Genomic DNA, 18,510 nt, shown 5'->3' with positions numbered 1-18,510 from the left:
AGTAAATTCTCATCCTTCCTCTTCACTTCCTCCTGTATCTCTTGTCACTTGAAGCTGGACTAACCTTCAAGGAATGCAACCTCAGTCCCATCTTCAGTTCCCCTCTAGTTCTCTCCCGCATCCAGTCTCTCTTAAAAGTCTACACTTAAAACTTGCAGCCGCACAGCTGTACCGCTGTAAGAGTGCTTGTGTAACCATGTTATGTTGACGGGAGAGAGCTCTCCCACCGACATAATAAAACCACCTAAACAAGTGGCGGTAGCTATGTCAGTGGGAGATGCACTCCCGCTGACAGCGCTGTCCACACAAGCATTTATACCAGCAAAATATATGTTGCTCAGGGATGTGTTTTTTCACACCCCCTGAGTGACAAAAGTTTTGCCAGCATAAGTGCTTGTGTAGACAAGGCCTAAGTCTGGTCACTTCTGTGTCTATTGTACTACCAAAATCTGTCCTTTCCTCACTACTTAAATCCTTATCAGTGCCCAGAGCTAGAACTGGGGATATGCACAATGGTACCACCACCTCTCCCGACACCATCTTGTGCTCCAGACCCTCAGCTTTCATTTAAGCTTTTCTGAGGGGACTCTACCCCAGACTTCTGTAAACTAAAAGCATGAGAGCATCTAATGCAGGGGCTGACAACAGGTGGACCGTGGGCCAAATCCAGACCACAAGACACTTTTGAACAGACCCCAAAATTTTTTTATTTACTTATTATCAGCATCATTGTTTGGTTGGTTTTTTTTATTATTTTCTCTGGAATCTGGACCTTGATGAAGAAATTTGGACCTTGACAAAAAATAATTGATTACCCCTGCCTACTGTTTGAGCTAAAGGACCAAGTCCAGGAGCCCAGAGGTAATGGCAAACTCAAGTCTCCATACGTGGTCTAGCTACTAGAGTGGACAAAGAATCGCACTCTGCCAGCATGGGTTACACAAATACAACTGACTTTAAATTTAAACAGACAAAACAAATAAAATCAGCTTTTTCGTCCATAAAATATAATTACCCGCAATTGGCACAGTTGAAGTGATCAGGATGGTAAGGATCATTCTTGAATATGAGGGGTTGTTCCTCAATAATGGCATGGCACTTCTGGCAGATGTATTTTCCCAGACCCCTGGCTTTCTCCCGGTTATGACAAGGACGGCAAAGATGCCTAGAAAACAGAGAAAAAAGAAAAATAGTAACAGTAAGTAAATACTTTTTGGAATTTTACAACAAAATAAAAACACAAACAAAAAATCTATTAGGCTCTCGAGTCAATCTGCTATTTGGATAAATCATGTAAGCAGTATCCTTAAGGGAAACTGAGCTCAAGAGAGGGGAAAAATAGCAGTCAGTTTACTTCCATCCAGCACAGGGGCTCATTCTTCTGTTCTCTTGCATTTAACGTATGTATAAAAGTAAAAAAGGAATTATAATTTGCTGAAGATTTTGTTGCCGAGTGTTTACTCTGTTACTATCAGAAGTTTAGATGGGAAGCAAAATGTTCACTTAGGCAAATATTTATGGCATTTTTAGCATGTGAAGTCATGTTAAAAATAAGCATGTATATGTTTGCAAGATAGTGACCATAGGGCTGTAGAACATTTACTCATAATGAAAAATATATTACTCCAGGAATAGTCCCACTGAAGTTAAGGGGACTACTGCAGAAGTAAGGTGCTGCTAATAAATAAGGGTAAGTAAGGGTACCACAATCTGGCCCATAATGGCCTTGAAAGAGCCTGCAAATAAGAACAACATTTTTATAGAAGAACCAAACTACTGTTTTTTCTAGGATCACTAATATAAAATCATCTGAGTCAGGTAATTCACAAATAAAGCATTAACAAAGAAAATAAAAAGCACTGACTGCAACAATTCTGGAGAAATGCCATCAGAATTCCAAAGTGGTGCACGGTAGAGGTGTACATTTTTATCTAAATTGTTAGTACCTCAGCACCACTGGTTATGAAGCACGAGTTGCTGGAATCACACCAGAAAAATCTGACATTCCATGTGAAAGAATTAATGGGATATATTTGTCTGCCTCTGGTACACAACTTTCAAAATATTCTCCCACCCATTATATCTCAATATACCCTACCGGCACTGAGTGATGTAAGGTAACCGACAGACCCACAAAGTGACCAGTGACCCTAATGGAAAATCTGAAGGCATAGTGGAACATTCGTTAAGTATTTCTGTAAGTGTTTAAAAAAAAAAAAAAAAAAAAATCAATTCTTAATGTTTACATTTCATTTTTGGGCTATGTTCTCTGCAGATGAGACTTTCTTGAATCCCTGCCCCATAAAGGTACCTTATATGTCAACAGAGATACTTCAATTACTCCTTTACCTGGGTTTTATTAAAGAGGTTAGCGTAGTTTGACTTCTATATTTGGGGGCAGCTCCAGTCAGGCCAAGGGGGACAAATTCCACACCTGCCTGAGGCTTGCAGTTTGCCCCACCAAAAAATTATGCCCATAGTTACATTATGTCAATTAAAGATTTTTAGAAGCTTTAATAAACTGTAACCCCCATCATCACTTCACTCATTGTGACAGGAGGTATCAGCCCCGCATTGGTATAGCGAGGGTTAAGGACTCATTGCAGGCTGAAGACAACATGCCCACGTGCTTTTGCTGGGCATGCTCAGCCAGGAAGGGGGTCGGGGTACAAAAGCCAGTCACCCAGCTCAGTTGGGGCGGACGGCTGACCAGGGAGGAAGCATTCCCGATGGCTCTCTCCAGGTGACTGCTCCTGCGGAGGGAAGAACCAAACCCCGCCAAGCCCCAACTGGAGCCCAGGCTACCAGACAAGCCCCAAAGAGGGACTGAGCCGGTGGGGGCCACATGTACAGGGGACCCCACAGACCCCAGATGATCGTGGAGCGTCGCCAACGACAACAAGGTAGGAAGTAGCTCAGGGGGCCCGAAAAGTGTAAAAAGGGGGAGCAGTAGAGTCACCATCAGCGTGTTTCAGGTGGAGCCCCGCTGACCCCGTGGCTAACAACCCCAACACCGACAGGGCCCTGGGCTGGGGCTCAGAGGAGCAGGGTGGGCCTGAGCCCCCTTACCCTGGGCACTGCAACCTCGCACTGCAACCTCACTGCTGCACCGACAAAGGAGGCTGCTTCACTGACTGGCCACTAGGCCACACTGCCCCATTAGGCCGTGCTGCCCCGATGAAGGAGGCTGCTTCACTGACACTGGCCATTAGGCCACACTGCCCCGACAAGGAGGCCGTGCTACTGACTCTGGCTACTAGGCCATGTGACCCTGATTACAGGGCCGCCCTGCTAACTCAGGCCATTAGGCCATGCTACCCGGAAGAAAGGGCGTCTCCCGGCAACTTGGATCGCCCTGCCACCATCCCGGAAGAGAACCTAATGGAGTAGGTTTAAACCCACGGCCTTTTCCCCTCCTTCCCCGCGTACGTGAACCGACGCCCTGTGACCCTCACGATCACTACAGAAGGGGGTGAAAATCTACCTGCCAGCATTCTTGACAAATCCAATATCCGCCAGTACTTGTTGGCAGATGTCACAGCAGAAACAATCTGGATGCCAGCTATTGTTCATAGCTTTAATAACACGACCGACAATGAACTCACCTGTAGATAAATAAAATACCTGGATGTTAAAAAACAAAGTTGTTTTAAATACCAAAGTGCTTTAAGTAACACTGTACCAGTCAAAGTAAAATAAACAAAAAACTCCCAGCATGTGTGTTCAGGTATATTGCTCAAGGGGCTCTGGTTCTCAACCTTATTTTTAGCTACGAATCCAAAGCAAATTCCCTTACTAACAGAGCACTTCCCCTCCTAGCTAACACTTCATTTACACACCCTCCCTCGTGCACTTCATTTCTGTATATCTGTGTTTTCCTTTTAGTCCCTCACTGTTTTCAGTTATCTGATCTCTTATGCTGTCTTGATATTCATGACGTTCTTTATTCTGCATGATTTTTTCCTAATTACTTTCTCCTTTCTGCTCTGAGTAAACCGGGGAGGGGGGGCGGCACGGTGGTGCAAGGAGGCGTGCCTAGAATCGGGTGTTGGGTGAGATGTGTGCCACCCCCCTGTGGTGGGTGAGGATGCGCTCAGGAGGCGCTGTTGGGGTGGGGGCAGTGGAGGGGATGGGCAGGCGGCACAGATCCTTCTGGTGATGAATCTTCTGGTTTTTTTGTAAAAACATCGGAGACCAGAGTTTAGCTCCTGGGGTCCAGCTGGTTTTCTTGTCAATTTCAGGGCTCTAGTAGTTCCCAAAATGCTCTAGGCACTTTCCACATGCAGAGGAAGACTCAGTCCCTGCTCTGAAGATGCAATCTACCGAAGGATGGAGGAATGGGATACAACACAAATCAGGATGACGACGATACAGGCACTTCTTGCTGGCCAGGCAAATTGGAGGCCTAACACTCAACCTGATGTCATTTCTCTGTTGGTCTGTCTAACATGATCACTTTTGAAGATCAATTTTGATGACACTTAGAAAAAACTGGAAAAAAGAAAGATACTAACCTTATAGTAACTTTGAGATGTGTGGTCCTATCAGTAGTCCACTGTGGGGGTACACATGTGCTCCATGTGCCCGGAGCTGGAAAATTTTGAAAGCAGCGTCCGTTGGTCTGTATACGTGCTCTGGCTCACCTCGTGCCTCCAACCAAGGAGATCAAGTGCAGGACCACCTCTCTAATTCCTTCTTCACTGTGGAAGTGGAATACAGATAGCGACCACACATCCCAAAGAACCTCTAATTATTTATACTGTCTGTTCTTCAAGCTCTGGTCCCTATGTGTATTCCACTGCAAGTGATTGACAAGAAGTCCTTAAATAGGAAGGGGATGTGAGGTTGTAGATGGCAGAGCCGAACAAAGGACTGCTGTTCCAAAAGATGCATTGGCAGAGGAGTCTTGTACCAAGACAGTGTCTAAAAAACATGTGGACTGAGCAACATGTAGCTGCCTTTCAAATATCAAGTAGAGGCACCTTTTGAAAAGATCCATAGATGTTGCTTGCGCTCTTGCAGAATGAGCTGTAGCCCCATGAGGAGGGGGAAGATTTGCTCTATTGTCTAAATACAGCCCAAGATCCATTTTGAGATTCTTTGAGTGGATACAGGCTGACCCTTGACCCTTTCTGTTATGGTGAAAAATAGTCCAGGGGATTTCCTGATAGCCTTTTATAACCTGCAGAGAACAAAGACAAAGGCTCACCAAACATTGAAGGAATGGAGCCTCCTTTCTTCTGAGGATGTGTGAAGTTTTGGGAAGAACACAGCTAAGCGGACAGACTGATTCAGGTGAATTTAGGGTGTAAACGTAATGAAACCCTGTCCTTATGGAATACCATGTAAGGAGGAACCGACATCAACGCCCCAAGCTCACCAACTCCATTGGCTGAGGCGATGGCTACCAGGAATGTGATCTTCATAGATAGGAGAGACATAGAGCAAAAAGCTAATGTTCCAAAAGAAAAGTTAATGAGAAAGTAGGGTTAATGAGGTGGCTTGGACCACTACAGAATTAGAAGCAGGGTGAGAGAACAGAAACGTTTCACCTTTTGGCTGAGACATAGTACCATTTCTCTGCCCTCTTAGAGGCAGGGTGCAGGTAGCTGGGGTATGTCAGACCACTCCAGCTGGCTCCAGGATGGCTTTGTTAACCAAGAGCACTATTCTACTGGAGTTGGAGGACTGAAAGATGTCCAAGAACTTGCACTGAGGATCCTGAACCTCCTCAAGAGGAATTCTGCAAAGGAGTTCCTGGAAATGCTTATAGTGGTCGGGGTGTGTGTGTGTTAGGTGGGAGGCAGGATGGAGACAGAGTCAGCACCTCATCTGGCGATAAAGACGGCAATCTCCTCAGATCCAACGGAATCACCGGATCCAGAGCTTACTCTTCCTCAATAGGATCCAAGGGCAGCTCCTGTTGTCCCCTCAAAGGTGAGGAAAGGGGTGACTCCCTAACTGACTAGACCACATTATGGCCAACAGGATGGGTTGAATGGGAGTTGTGGAGGTTCCCATGGCATGAAGTACCTACAGTTCTGAGGCGAATGAGAAGGTGGAGGTCAGTCCCAAACTGGCCCAGTTCTTCTGACCGGGAAGATGCGTCTTGGAGGAAGAAGGTATAATGGTTCAGTGTGATTCAGAATCTCCCAATGAGAAGAAAGCCAATTCCAGTTCCAATGGTGGTACCGACAGTGGCACTGAAAGGAAATCATAGCCTGAAAATGGAAGGGAGACAGATTCCTCCCTAAGGCTGGCTCCCCTGGTGGAGTTATAACCTCTCTCAAAATAGGGAGCGAGAGACTCTGGGTCTGGGAGAGCAAAGGTCTCTTCAGGAGGAGCGCGGGTCTTGGCTCTTTCTGGAGAGAGTGCTGTCCGGTCTACCCAGACCTGTGGAGCTGCAGTAGAGAAAATCTGTACCACAGCCAGTGAAGACAGAGACGGTACCTCTAGATGACTGGTCTTTGTCAGTGCTGGCAGATCCCAGGGTTCATGCTTCGGAGGCACCAGTATGTCATGTCTCTGAGACTTAGAACATACTAAGTTCTCTTGGGCTGAGCTAATGGTCAGTTTAGGCAGGGCTGAATCCAACTTTTTCAAAATGGATTTGGAGGAAGACTTAGCTTCATGCTTATGAGAATGCTCCCTGCTTCCCTGAGAAGATCCTGACAAGGGATTTGTGGGGGTAAACTCCTTTGCTCCCTTTAGTTGGACCTCACGGCAAGAGGTGAACTCCTTGCTGAATCAGGCCAATGTACAGAGAAGGATCCCCGGCCTGGGTCCAATTGCAGCTTCGTGACCTTTTGTATTAAGTGCTTCCTAAGATTAAGTTCCCATCCTTCCTGGGTACAACTGGGGAACAAACAGCAGATAGTGCACCTTGCTGCGATGTGGGCTTCCCTGAAGCACCATTGGTGGTCGTCACTGACTGAGAAGGATTGCAGGCAGGAAGCACAAATTCTGAAGCCCAGAGTCCTGGGCATGGTCGAGTACCCAAATAGGTTATGGGGGGAGGAAGCTGGGGTGGGGGACGAACTATAAAACACTAAAACTGTCAGATAACTCTAGAATATAAAAAAAGCTATTTATACATATCTAAATATATTTTCACAGATAAAGAAGAAAGCTGAAGCTTTGGACACTGGAGGTTCGGACCCAAACCAAGCGGCAGCGAGAAGGAACTGGAGAGGCAGTTGGTGAGCCCCACCGTTTATCCTCAGTGGGAGGCACAAGTGAGGGAGGGCGCATGTGCGGACCAACAGACACCGCTTGCACAATTTTCTGGCTCTGGATGTATGGAGCGCATGTACCCCCAGAGTGGAATAGAGACAGGGACCAGCACTCGAAGAAGCAGCCTGAGTTACATACAATACCCATTTGGTGCTGCAGGCAGAGAAGCATTGTGAGATCAGAGGCAACTCAGCCAGTCATCACTCGCTCCCTCCATTGCATTTTCATACTACAATCCGGGGCTTAAATTCAGCTGGAGCCTTCCTGAGCGGAGCTCTGGTAAATATTTTCAAACCCACAGGAGCCCCGGCGTGCCCCGTGGGGCAGAAGTCCCAAAGTCTCTGGGAAATACTCAGGGAGAATTTAAGCCATGCTTCAATCCCACTGGTTGAAATGAGTCAGCAAATGGAACTGCTCATCAGGACTGAGGAGCTTTGCCAGACTGCTCAGGGTGGGAAGGTTCAGGGCTGGAAGAGTGGGGGCTCCTTCAGATCAGAAGTTATATTGGCTGAGGAGGAGTGAGGTTGGAGAGTTGCACTGTGGCTCCCTCCACACTGTGCTTAGATCAGCCAAGATAATTTCCCTTTGCCCAGTCACAAGTGTTTTAGTACCCATGTGGTATTGCAGCTCTCATTTTGGAGTTCTTGCACCACCGTGGAGCATTTCCACTGACCTAAGACGGGCAACGTGGGGAGCTGAATGCCCACACTCTCAGCTCTGCAGACAGCTCCCTGCCAGGAGCCCAGCTGCCCCACAGGGTTCCAGCAGGCTGCACCCCCACCTCCCTATTCCCCACTGGGAGTGGAGGGAAGTCACACAAGGCTTCTCACTACCCTGTTTCCCACTGAGAGTGGGGGGAAGCAGCCCTAGGCCTCTCCCTCCCCCATCAAGGAGCTGGCAGGGTTGGAGCCATGAAATTGACAAGACAGTCAATGTTCCCAGGTGGGAGCAGGGTGTGTGTGAAGCCACCTGGGCTGCTGCTTCTCCCAGCTGAGAGCAGGGTCTGGCCACCCAGCTCTCCAGGAGAGGAAGACATGAAATTGACAAGAGAGCTAACAGCTGATGTAAGTAACAATGTCTATACAGACCCTGTATCACCCTAACTACAGGGATATAAGCCCTACACCTCTTGTGAAGGTGGAGTTGGAGATATATTGGTGTAGTATCGGTGGGACAAGGCTGCAGTGTAGACACTGACACAAGGCAGCTTATGTTGACCTAACTGTGTACTGCAGACCAGGCCTGAGAGTGTTAGCTGCACAGGAACTTTGTTACATCATAACATACCAAAAGCGCATAAATGGCCTTAAAGTGTTAATTGAACCAAGTTCTAAATCACTAATAATTCTGCATGAATTCATCCATCTTTTAAACCTTACTGCCTGCTTCTCTGTATTTTAATAAGTCCTTTGGTTATTCCCAACATTTTCTGAAGTCTACTTCATTCTGGATTGTCATGTATACAGTTGCATGGAGCTGCACACCTCCCATCACAGGGAAGGCTCAGAAAGATTACATTCTTTTCCAAGGTTATATATTGAGCATCTACTGGATGATCAATATGAAACACTTCACCTGCTATAAAACTTACCACACTGATGGCAGCAAGGGGCAAAAAGCATCTGAAAATCATGTTCACAATACTTCCTTCCTTCAAACTGCAAATGGGAAGCAAACTGGAAGTTAGAGTACTTCATATTTTACATCACATAAAAAGTGTACTTCATATTTTACATCAACAATATAAATACTCTCATAATACCGTATCATTCCCAAATGCAACTAAATTGTAAAAGATGACTTGGCTACAACAAAGATGAGACACACAGAAACGGATGTTTGTCATAGAAAATTAGACAAACTGATCAACCCCTTGCATGCTAAATCCAGCTACTTTATGTTAACATTAAGCAAGGAATACATTTTTTTTACAGTATTACTCCTTTAAAAAGGCTGAGTGTATAAAACTTTTGCTCTGTGTTATCATTTACATTATGTCAGACAATATTTAAGTTCAGACAGGATACAGAAAATCTGATGCAACATGTGCTATGGGCAGGAATTAACTTTTGAATTACTGGATCAGTTTATAAACACATTTCCTTTAGGAAGCATTTTCCCTGAACCCCTCTGATCTCTGCACTCTGCACTTCCTGAAAGAACGGTCCAGCATATTGCAGAAAATAAGTGCAAGAGGATGGGGAATGTTCATGTAAAAAATCTCTTCAATTTACTGTGCATAACAACTTTCCAGCTCAGTATTATAATACACAGAAAAATTTAGGAAGAGAACTTCCATTCGATTAATCTGACTAACTGATGAAGCGAATATATATATGGGCCCCGGCCTTGAAGTTCGTATCTGATCTCTTTCTCAATAAAGTTCTAGATTCGGGGCTTCAACCTGGCCCATTACAGAGTTTGAGGCCAGACACAAAGCTTGGATTTAGATCTGAACTTTCTCAAAGTCTAAGGTGGTTCAGATGTGGTTTTCTGGTTCAGACTCATTTTCATAGAAACAGATGGGAAATGATTTCACTCATAACCAGATGCAAATGCTAATTAACTTGTTAAAACCAGACACACATCATTGTGCTTACTATAAAATGTTTGGTATTTTACAAACTGAGACCACCACAAAAATGGAGGAAATGGGAAGCATTTTCAACTGGAAACTAAAAACAAAAACTCAGTGAATATTAAGCATAAATTAGGACTAGTACAACATTTACACATTAGCCCCTATATACTATACATAATATATACTACATAATATACTCTATTATGATTCTCTAAGAATCACAGAATTTTTATCTTTATGAATCATAATACAGAAGGTTGAAGGTGATTTTATGATGCAGACTGCTCTCCACTATAAACTTGAGATCCCAAGCTTAGTTCACATGCTGAACTTCACTGGGGGCACAAGGAATGAAAAGCCAGAGTTCTACAGCGAGTATTCCAACCTGTCTGATGTTAACACAAATCAAAAAGGATCATTCCGTAACGTCCCAAACTCTCTGTAATGTCATACAGCTTAATGCTATAAAATAGAATGAATGTAAGAGTTAGGAGTGATTTAGACATGAACATATAAAATTTGAATGCTTTCTGTTTTGTGTTACTGAGTGATACAATGGAGCTATCTATACATATTAACTCTGTTTGGGGATCAGTGCAAACTAGGTAGGCTGAACAGGTTTTCATTCTCTTCTGTTTGTGTCAAGCAGGCATATTGTTTGCTTTAATCTATTTTTAGCTCATTTCTGCAGTACACTGTGGCTGATTCTACTGTTTGTCTGGCAGTGAGAACCCTGAATCCCTGTAACTAATCCCACAATATACATTTTTAAGAAAAGGTCATTTGACTGACATATACAGGACTTCCAAGAATCAAATGTTTCCAAGTAGAAAAGCTTATCTCAAAATAATCACTAGCTAGCTGCAAATCTCCAGGTCTTTAGTAACTTACTGGAAAGAGATATACTGTAGTAAAAAGTGCTCCTTCAAGGACTCTCTCCTTAAGACTGTTTCTGTTAAACAACACCCATCCTGAGAGAGGCCTCCATGTGCTACTGTAATATAAATAGTAAAGTTTGTTCATTGCAGCAGCATCCCTCTGGTCCTGCCATAGGCTGCTAAATATATAAAAAACCAAAAAACCCACAGACCTCAAAAGCAAAATTCTTCAATTCTTGTGCCTGATTTATCAAACCATGAATTGTTATTCAAGCAAAACTCAGTCTTCTTAGAAGGCAGGTCCTCCTCCTTGAGCATTTGGGAGGGATTATGCTCTACTTCTTCTGCAAGGGGGAAGAGCTTCCCTGTGTATTTTTCCCCACGACAATGGGCCATCTGCACTTGAGCACCATATAAGCAGGCTCTACTCCTACCTGAGCAGACACATGAAAAGGAGCCCACATGACAAAATAATTTTTCTGACTAGAGTGTCACCACACTCGATGTAAGAGTGGTGGGCTGCCGTGACAGGTATCACTAAGTGTGTGCGCTCATGCATACTTGAGCTTACTGATTTACATTCTGCAGATTATCATCAGTGTTTTAGGGTTATGTTTCATTGTTCTTTGGATATGTTGGCATCAAAGCTCTCAATTCAGGTACATTGTTATGATGTTGTTGGTACATGGCTGTGCACTGACATGCTATAAAACTCCTTGCAGTATCTATACAGAGCATACTGTTGTCAGATTATGGTATAAAACTAGAGGTGGACTGGATCCTCAAAGTGTGGATGTGAATCCAAAGCAAAAAAGTCCAGATCTGGGGTTTACATTTGGACTCATTCTATTCAGATTAGTCAGATGAGGAAACATGCTAAACTTATCAGGCCAAACATAATGGAAAACAAGTGTATCAAGGCTGATCCCAGACCAAGGACTTATATATAACACCAGCAGTAAAGTACCTCCACCACCCTTAAAATAAAAAGGGCAGCAATAGTTGGTTAACTACCAACTTAAAAACAAAACTTTACAAATTATTTTAACATATTCTGGCATGCAATGAAAGTTATGTTAAAGCTGGGATGATTATTGTTGGATTGTATGAGAATCTTTGCTCCTGTATTTTGCAGGAGTTGCTGCAATCTTAAAAAAAGATGTGAATCAACCTGGGAAACGTGCCTAGGATTTTTTTGTATCAATGGCACTAACTAATATTGCAACCCTGGCGTAAAGAGTGCTGCACTCGTGAAATACAGATTGTGAACCAGTGTGTATCATCCTGGATTCAAGCCCCACCAGCCCCATTTCACACCAGTGAAATGCATCTACCTACACACACAGAACACAGAGGGCCTAAGAATCTGTTTCCTGAGCATACAAAAGCATGGATAAGCATATCCTGGTGAAAGTTGAGAACTGTAGTGTCTTTGAGGCCAAAGGAGGCAGTGGGGGGAGACTTCTCAATTGCTAATAATTGGAGACATTCCTTGAGAACCTGTTCTTAAAAACCTCCAATGATGGAGATTCCACAATCTCCCTGGGTAATTTGCTCCAGCACTTAGCTAACCTTAAAGTTAGGAATTTTTTCCTAATAATCTAACCTAAATCTCCCTTGCTGCAATTTAAACGCATTACTACTTGTCCTGTCCTCAACAGACAAGAAGAGCAATTTATCACCTTCCTCTTTACTTTTGCATACTTGAAGACTTATGTCCCTCCTCAGTCTTCTCTTCTCCATTCTAAACCAACTCAGTGTTTTCAATCATTCCTCATAGCTCAGTTTCTAGACCTTTAATAATTTTTGTTGCTCTTCTCTGGACTTTCTCTAATTTGTCCACTTCTTTCCTCAAGTGTGGTATCCAGAACTGAACCCAATACTCCAGTTGAGGCCTCATCAGTGCTGAGCAAAGTGGAAGAATTATTTCTTGTGTCTTGTTTACAACATTCCTGCTAATATATCCCACTTTTTTTGCACCAGTTTTATATTGTTGACTCATAGTTAGCTTGTGATCCACTATAACCCCCAGTTCTCTTTCCACGGTACTCCTTATTATGCAGTAATTTCCCACTGAATTTCATCCTATTAACTTCAGACCATTTCTCCAATTTGTCCAGATCATTTTGAATTTTAATCTTATCCTCCAAAGCACTTGCAACTACTCCCTGCTTGGTATCCTCCGCAAATCTCATTCACCTTGTCTCTCTAGAAAAGGATATAACATTCCTGGAATTCTTTTCCATTTTAGTGGAAGTGCCTACTTGAGGAATGGATTTTGCAAACAAAAAAGTGCATTTCTGGTGTGACAACATGGCAGTGATACATGTTCTCAATTGCCAGTCCTCCAGATTGCACACAGGATTAGGAGGTTGGTGCACTGTTTGTGGGACCCAAGCACCAGGAGCCAACAAGGAACTGAACTAATGGTTGTAGCACTGGAACCTTAGCACGTGAGGGCTCTCAGGAGGGGTGTACAAATATCAGTGGTGCCCCAAACGTTTAGGGTTCATGACAGGAGTTTTAACAATTTTGTGCAATTTCCAGACAAGGAAGTGCCTGTCTCTGATATGGCTGATTCCAGAGGACCAGATACATCAGTACACGGAGTCGCCGGCAACCCAGGGTTGTCATCACCTATCATCACCAGTTGTCTATTGGGCCTTATATTTGCCAGTGGGATCCTTGTAGCAGATTCTTAGTTTGGGAATTTTTAGAGGGTGGTCTCGGGGCAGTCCCTAGAGAAGACCTAATGAAGGAATGATTCATTATTTTGACCCTGAGGATATTAAAAACCAACCGGATACAGGGGGAGGTGAGTCCATAATTCTGCAGGAAGGAAGCGAGTCAAAGATTTGCCCAGCAGGGGTATTAAGAACTTGTATACAGGGAGCCAAATCCTCTCTATTTTAACCCTCTTTTACCTCATATGAGGAAAGGGTGGTGGGGTCCCAGCAACAGAATGGCTGGGACCAAGTTTGGGCTTGTGTGGAAATGGTTAAGGAAATGATGATGAACCTGCCCTATGCAATTTATTTCCAGGTACTCCCAGATATTTTACATGAATAAAGCTGCACCCTATTTAAACTGGGTGCAAGCAAACAATACGTGTTTTAATCTGACTAAATGTAAATGTATACCTCTAGGAACAAAGAATGTAAGCCATACTTACAGATGGGGGACTCTACTCTGGGAAGCAGTGATTCTGAAAAAGATTTGGGGGTCGTGGTAGATAATCAGCTGAAAAGAGTTCCCAATGTAATGCTGTGGCCAAAAAAGCCAAAAAGTGATCCTGGGATGCATAAACAGGGAAATCTTGAGTAGGAGTAGGGAGGTTGTTTTACTTCTGTATTTGGCACTGTTGTAACCACTGCTGGAATATTATGTCCAGTTCTGGTGCCCAAAATTCAGAAAGGGTGTTGATAAATTGGAGTGGGTTCAAAGAAGAGCCATGAGAATGATTAGAGGACTAGAAAACATGCCTTATAGTGAGAGACTCAAAGAGCTCAATCTATTTATCTTAACAAAGAGATAGTTAAGGGGTGACTTGATTACAGTGTAAGTATCTACAAGGGGAAAATATTCAATAATGGGTTCTTCAAAGTAACAGAGAAAGGAAGAACGTGATCTAATGGCTAGAAGTTGAAGCTAGACAAAATCAAATTGGAAATAAGGCATAAATTTTTGACAGTGAGGGAAATTAACCATTGGAACAATTTACCAATGGTTGAAGTGGATTCTGCATCACTGGCAATTTTTAAATCAAGATCGTACATTCTTCTAAAAGCTATGGTCTAGGAATTATTTTGGGGAAGTTCTATGGCCCATGCTATACAGGAGGTCAGACTAGATGATCACAATCGTCCCTTCTGGCCTTGGAATCCATGAATAAACCACATCCATTGGCTTCTATCTCTCTTCCAATGTGGCCAGACAATAGATGCTTTCACACCATAGACCAGAATGTTAAGGGAGGCATTAAATAGATAAAAGGGGAGGGGAGAGGCATTTGCTCTATTGTTGATACATCCAAATACCACAAGGGCACTGGCTTATTGATGTTCTCTGAGACTATTCACATACGGACTGGGTGAGAGTACTGAAGGGGTTTTAATCTTTTTGGGTTAGGAGTGAACATAAGCTGAGCTGTGTTTTAAGACCTTCCTTCTCCTCTGCCACTACAATGGTACCCAAGAACTGCTCCAACATCTGAGGATTTGCAGAATTCTTGCAGGACTGGATCCTGAAGCCAGCCAGAGAATAGCAAATTCTCAGCAAGCTCACAGCAATCACCCTGCCCCAGCCTCCTCTTCTACCAGCTAGTATGCTGTACACTCTCCCTTCCAGGTGCCTGCGGGCAGCCACTATAGCATGTCTCAGATGGATATCCTGGCTGGGTCCCAGTTAATGGCTTCTACCCAACTGTCTCATCCAGCCTATCCTGCTTCCCTCCTCCCAGTAGCTTTGCCTCACCCTGTTCTTGATTTCTCTCTGTTTGTCTCTTCCCCACTACTCCTATCCCACCCACTACTCCACCTCTGCCCAGGCTTGCCCTCCCTACCTTTGCTTTTGCAGCCCTACAGCCCACAAGTTCTCAGTTCTTTTTTCTTCTTGCAACCATCCTCCTCCCCTCCTTACCCAGCTGTTTGCATAGAGCTGTTGCTCTGAAACCAAACTCCTGCTCCACTACCCCACTCAATAGCCTAGCCTACGTCCGGTTGTATCTCCTTCACTCTTGAATTAGAAATAAAACCAGTAATGAAAAATGTATTAAAGCTGAAAATGAGATGTGTTTGGTGGAGAGAGTCCAATGATTCTGACTATACAGGAAAACAGGAAGGCTGAGAATTGTCCCTGTGTGAACTTGGTGAGAGTGTTATTGAAATAATAATACTGCTTCTTTTCACAGTGCATCGTGTCTAAAGCCCCTTAGAAGCCTAGACAATGTCAGAAGGTTAGTAAGAGCTGGCTTACGCCATTTGAGATTGTCATGTGACAAATCTTTCCAGGCTTTAGCTGCTGCTCTATGTATTTTATTTTACTAAGTTGGATTGTAAGTATTTAGGCAGTGACCCCTACCTCTACAAAAAAGATAACGTGGTAAATAAAGGGTTATTATATATAAAATAAGATACAAAATAACAATTAAATACAAAAATCTACACTGAACCAGTATTAAAGACTATAATTGGACTAGGATTGCCTAGTGGTTAAAGCACTGGACTGGGATGAAGACAATTCGAGTTCTAGTCCCAGTGCTGCCACAGACTTCCTGTGTGGCCATGGAAAATCATTTAGGATAGGATTTTCAGAAATGCACAAGAGAGTTAAGCACTTAAAAAGTTTGCATAGGATTTTTCAAAGTTTCTATTCTTCATCTGTAAAATACAGACAACACTTACCTACCTCACAGGCTTTAGCCTGCCCTATACAAATCACTCATATTTTATAGACTGGTCAAAAGCTATAAGGTCATTTTGTACTTGGTGAAAATGACCCAGTCAACCTGAATCCCCATGAAAGAGAAAAGAGGGGAAAGAAAACCGCATTAAATTAAAATACATATATGGCCTAAGAGAACACAAATTTTAGAAAAATATGATAAGGGACCCTTAAATTCAATACATAACTGATTTAGAATATCCCCAGATGGCTATATCATGGAACTGCATAACAAAAATGATACAAGTTCTGACAGCATAATATAATGGGATGACCAAAGCATACAGTACCAGTGTTAACTCAGAATTGTTTTAGTTTTGTTTAAAATGTTGAACCTTAGTATAGATAACCCTGAAGTGGAACACCTGATCCAATCCCTTCAGACTTTGTGTAAATTCAATCTGAATCGGAATATCAGGTCATGGGCTCATCTCTAATAGAAACACTCAGTGAAATCCTGGCCTCAGTGAAGTCAATGGGGCCAAGATTTCTCTCTCTCTACATTAATTTAGTTTTAACAGCTGTGTTTTCTGTGTGCTTCCAGTACAATGTATATAATATATCTTTATAGACAAAACTGCATTGGCAGGGAGAGGCACTGGTTGATCTAAAAGGTTTTCCCCATCTCTAATGTTTATGATTTGTAGCAAAATGTTATTAATGTCCTCAAAGTGAAATGACTGTGATGCTGTATAAAAAGAAAGATGACCATGCTTATACTAAGGTATCACCACTCATGCACAACTGTGATAAATCTCATACAAAGTATGCCTTGTAAGGTATCAATGGAAAAGTTATAGTCTGCTTATTATCCTGTTTAAATCTGTGTATTATCATTGTATATGAAGTTATGAATCTTTGCTATGTGTTTGTATCTCAAACATGTTGTGTTCCTGGGTAACACCCACAAGAGAGATTTATATCCAGACCAGCCTGTCAAGATTGATGGGCCATTAAGGAGAATCAACTCTTCCAATAGGCCCCTAGTCCTGAGGACACCTCAGAGAGCATATGAACAGTGGAGGCTCAGTGATTCAACAGGGCACGTAGAACATGTGATCCCTAACTCTAAGTTTGAGACAGTAACTTTCCATGCACATGATGACATCACCTTCTTGACTCTTTCCTGCTCTACATCTCTGGACTATAATTTCTAACAAGGGGAAGCTTTGAATAATGGACTGAGGACTCCCAATCTTCTGTTTGATGCAGAGAGACTTACTACAAGCTAGCAGATTTATCACCACTGCTATTATCCTGATCTAAAAATTCTGAAATCAACTGTAATGGATATGGTTCATTATAACCTATTAATAACTTTCTTCTTTTTTATGTTAATAAACCTTTAGTTTACTAAAGGATTGGCTATCAGCGTGGTTTTTGGGTAAGATCTGAAGTATATTTTGAGCTGGGGGTGTGGTCTTTGGAACTGGAAGAACCTAATATATGTGATAATTATCATTTATCACAGAAATCTGGCTTCTATGTCTGGTTGGTGCATGAGGAGCTAGAAGGCCTGAAGGGGACTGTGTGTCGCTTCATAATACCTAGTTAAGTTTTTTGGAAGCACACATTTGTTATTGGCTTGGTGAAAGCTTAGGATAGAGCATACCACCAGTCTGGGGTATATGCTCTGTATTCTGGCAGTCTGACCTGTGATTGGCGCTTTAAGCTGTTCCCCATACCAGGCAGCGTGACAGTGACATTCACTAAATTGGCATAGAAATGTCTCTACTTCCTTCCGTCTCTGCTGGATATTTCTTTTCAAAGAATGCTCCTACCATTCTGTGATAATATTTAACAAACAAATGCACTGCCAGCATTTATCATTTGTACAGTATTGAACATAAAAGCCAAGAAACTCAGGAAAGAAAAACATTTTAACCAACTTACCTCATAAAAGAGCCCTTCAGGGAACTGCTGAAAGCACTGGGCACACACAAAACACTGTTCATGGTACAGTTCACCATTGCTGTTAACTATCTTCTCAGCAGGTGCAAAGCCCCCTTTGCAGCGCTCACATATGGCATTTGCAAGAGCATTTGCCATATTACTGTAACAAAAACAAACAAAAAAAAGAGAGGTGAATCTTCTCCAGAAAAAGGAAACACACAGTTCCACTGGTTTTATTTCATTTCTCTTTTGAAAAACCAACTGTTCCAGTCCAACTCCCTAAAATCATGGAAATCTTTCTATAGACTATACTGGGAGTTGCAGCAGTCCCTTAATGAGAAAAAGTTGTAAGATGTTGCAAAAAAAAAAAAATTAAAGCAGCACTCTTTTCTGAGAACTTTTGGTCAAAAATACATTTTCAAGCTTGCATGAGGGGAAAAAAGCAGGTTATCTTTTCATTCACCCAGGTACAAGAAGAAAGAA

The 18,510-nt window shown here is 42.9% G+C and overlaps 1 protein-coding gene across 5 annotated transcripts in view; it reads right to left on the bottom strand.

The window, feature by feature from the left end:
• LIMS1 (LIM zinc finger domain containing 1) overlaps positions 1–18,510 on the bottom strand; it is a 121,451-nt gene that overhangs the window by 13,648 nt on the left and 89,293 nt on the right. For all 5 annotated transcript variants that reach the window (XM_067563620.1, XM_067563621.1, XM_067563617.1 and 2 more), the window contains exons 2-5: positions 18,028–18,187; positions 8,825–8,891; positions 3,485–3,605; positions 1,016–1,165 (exon numbers count right to left, since the gene is read on the bottom strand). In XM_067563620.1, the coding sequence (XP_067419721.1) occupies positions 1,016–1,165; positions 3,485–3,605; positions 8,825–8,891; positions 18,028–18,187 (498 nt within the window). The remainder of the gene's footprint in view (positions 1–1,015; positions 1,166–3,484; positions 3,606–8,824; positions 8,892–18,027; positions 18,188–18,510) is intronic.

The sequence above is a fragment of the Emydura macquarii genome, unplaced genomic scaffold (assembly GCF_026122565.2).
Source record: "Emydura macquarii macquarii isolate MOO-44397 ecotype Brisbane River unplaced genomic scaffold, CSIRO-AGI_Emac_v2 contig_2531, whole genome shotgun sequence".
In the NCBI taxonomy this organism is placed as follows: domain Eukaryota; kingdom Metazoa; phylum Chordata; order Testudines; family Chelidae; genus Emydura; species Emydura macquarii.
The sequence above is the reverse complement of the archived record's forward strand: the minus strand, read 5'-3'. Positions and strand labels throughout refer to the sequence as shown.